Source organism: Sinocyclocheilus anshuiensis, unplaced genomic scaffold, assembly GCF_001515605.1.
Source record: "Sinocyclocheilus anshuiensis isolate Anshui unplaced genomic scaffold, SAMN03320099.WGS_v1.1 scaffold5021, whole genome shotgun sequence".
In the NCBI taxonomy this organism is placed as follows: domain Eukaryota; kingdom Metazoa; phylum Chordata; class Actinopteri; order Cypriniformes; family Cyprinidae; genus Sinocyclocheilus; species Sinocyclocheilus anshuiensis.
Window position 1 is genome coordinate 1860 of NW_015546383.1, and position 2931 is coordinate 4790.

The window sequence follows — 2931 nt, forward strand, 5'->3', positions numbered from 1 at the left end:
GGAAAGTATAACCCCTGATTTACACTGCACACGTCTGCGGCGCGTTACGGCTCCGAAGCGGTTTTGTTACGTCCTCCATCGGTTCGTGAGATCGGCCAAGTTAGTGAGTACCGATCAAGTCATAAAATGTGATTATCGGCCGATGCCGATCTCCGGCCGATCAATCGGAGCATCCCTATATAATACCATTCATATTTTTACTTTTTTTTATAATTTAAAGAAGAAACTAATCCAATGTATATTTGACATTTGAGGCTTAATACTATAGAAAAGCACTAAAGGTTTTTCAGTTAGAGTGTTTTCAGCTTGTTTATGTTCATATAAAAATGCGGCATGCAGTTGCATCAAACAATGGTATAAACATAATTCAATATAAATTGTGATAATCGTAATTAATAATCGCAATTACAATTTCAAGGGGATAATCGACAATTATGATTTTTGTCATAATCGTGCAGCCCTAATATATATATATATCACATTTCGTAGACTACACTAAACTGTACTAGGAACTCCAGCTGGCTGAAGAACTGACAGCTTGTACCGTCAGCTGCGTTTGCTCTTGTGGTTGATGGAGTGACGGATGGCAGACTGGAGACTGACCTCTGAGCGCCGCTGGCATGAGCCGACAGAGCCGTGTTGATGTGTGCATGGACAGCTGGACATGACGCAATCCTCCGCCAGCATTACACAGGAAACGTTTAATGAGGGACTGAAGACAGCCGAGTCTGTCAATTGCAAATGTGAAGGCAACTTACAATGGCAGGAACGTTTCACAGCTATATTTACTCTATTGTTGTGTTAACGACTTTAACACATTTCAGCTTAAAGCACTTCGACCACTCTGAGAACAAGAAGTTTCATTAAAATCACAATGTCCTCACACGCCTCTGCTTAACGACAAGGTTTCTGCAGGACTTCAGGACTTAAATCAATTGGATGCAATACTTCAATATGGTTTCTAAATGTAAATGTGAATATGAATATGGAACCACTACACACGGAATGTGGAAACTCTTACTGTATCTATCTTCTGATGACACTGCAGAAAAGTGCTGTTCATCCTCCGAATCACTCTTATTTTTCAGCGCAAATGTCTGAAGATTCTTAAATCAAAATACATTTACTGGAGAAACAAAATTGCATAAGTCTTATTTTCTGAGAAATTGATAATAAAAAATAAAAAAAACTTCCAATAAACTCAGAAAAATCAACTGTTTCACACGTTTTCATACCGAATGACGGATATTTGTTCTTGTTTTAAGCATAAACTCCCTTCATTTTGTTCAATTCAGAAAACATGACTCCCATATGTACATTTTGCATCTCAAGTAAATCTTGATTTAAGAACATTTGCATATTTATATTGGAAAACAAGACAAAAATACTGAGGAAGATATTAATTTCTTTGCAAATGAATGCAACATTTAATGCCGTGACTTTATGAATTCAAGACTTTCTGCTCCGTTTTTAAGTCCTTCATTTGTCTTTTTGATGCAGTTTTAAGTCCTGAAGAAGCCTGTAGTCAACTGGCATGTCGAGGAGCCGTATGGCGACTGATCAGAACACCATTAATCTTCATCATTGGTTTGGGCTGAGCTGTCTCAACCGTAATACGCATTCAGATGTAGATGAGTCCGAGCATCATAAACTGACTTTCATAAAGAATCATCTGAAAGATGGAACAGAACTGCTGTAAACATGATAACATCCCGCACATGCGTGACTTCTGCTGACTATCACACCACCGACAGCATCACAGACGCTTCTAAAGACTTTCCTGCCAACATCAGTCAAAGTGTAGTGAAAATGTGCTCGCTTTCACTTGAGATCTGAGTAAATGAGTGATCTACAGGGAAATGAATCATGACAGAAACACTGGTGTGACGTGACTGAGAAAGTGAGGCCTTTTGGTTGCAGTTTGATATGTCAAAACTGACTCATTTCAGCACATTCACCTCAATAACGACCCAACAACTACAATGTTTCAGTTCGGTACTCTAAAAATGCTGGGTTGAGGCTGTTGGGTAGTTTTTCTGCTGGGTCAATCTCACTGACCGCTGAAACAAAGGTTTGTATATGTTTTATTTCATTTATAAAGTCTTTACTGTGCTGTAAATGCTTTTCTTTTATGCAACGCAGGATTTGTATTTCTAAAATGCTTGTTAAATGAGTTTAAATGTATGCAATATTGTAAACTATGCTGTATTCATCTAAGTAAATTCAAATTGTCTTATAGTTTTGTCCATGAGTGTTCTTGCTTACTAATAAATGTTCATCTTTTGATTATTGCTGTTGCTTCTAGTAATTCTGTGTGTTATTTTTAATTGCCAGCCCATTTTAAGCCAGCTATATGGTCATTTTTAAACAATAGTTGAGTTAAATAAAACAACCCAGCATGTTGGGTAAGAACATTTAACCCACCCAGCTTAGCCAAAATAACCCAGCATTTTTAGAGTGCATATGGTGTTATATTAATGCATATACTGAAAGGTTGAAGTGTTTTCTCACAGAGCAGGTGTTGTCTGGCCAAAACAATGATTTAGCATCTGGCTGAAAAGCCTATAATAGATCCCCACATAAAGTGGGGCATGTTGTCACAACACGCGTTTAATTAACGCTGTGTATTCCTAATCTAGGTTTTTTTTTTTGGTTTTTTTTTGCAGGTTTTAAAATAAATCTACGCTGATAAACATTGACTGGAGTGAAACTGCGCCAGCGAGCCCCGGGTCCCCTAAGCACTGGCTACGACCCGATTTCCCGACACTAGACCGCAGTACTTTCTCTATATGACTTTGTTTCGAAAGCAGGCGACGCGGTGTAATGTTTCGCTTCGCTGTTGATCATACAGTAAGCCGCGCGCGGGGACTCGAGCCCCTCACTCACCTACACACACAACCTAACACACAAACTAACACACACACACACACA

At 38.7% G+C, this 2931-nt stretch overlaps 1 protein-coding gene across 1 annotated transcript in view; it reads right to left on the bottom strand.

Annotated features, from left to right (window-relative positions):
* Window positions 1-546: 546 nt before the first annotated feature.
* Window positions 547-2931, bottom strand: part of LOC107701585 (monocarboxylate transporter 10-like) — a 3539-nt gene continuing 1154 nt past the window's right edge. The window contains exon 2 of the mRNA XM_016503632.1: window positions 547-728. Within this exon, the coding sequence (XP_016359118.1) occupies window positions 547-728 (182 nt within the window). The remainder of the gene's footprint in view (window positions 729-2931) is intronic.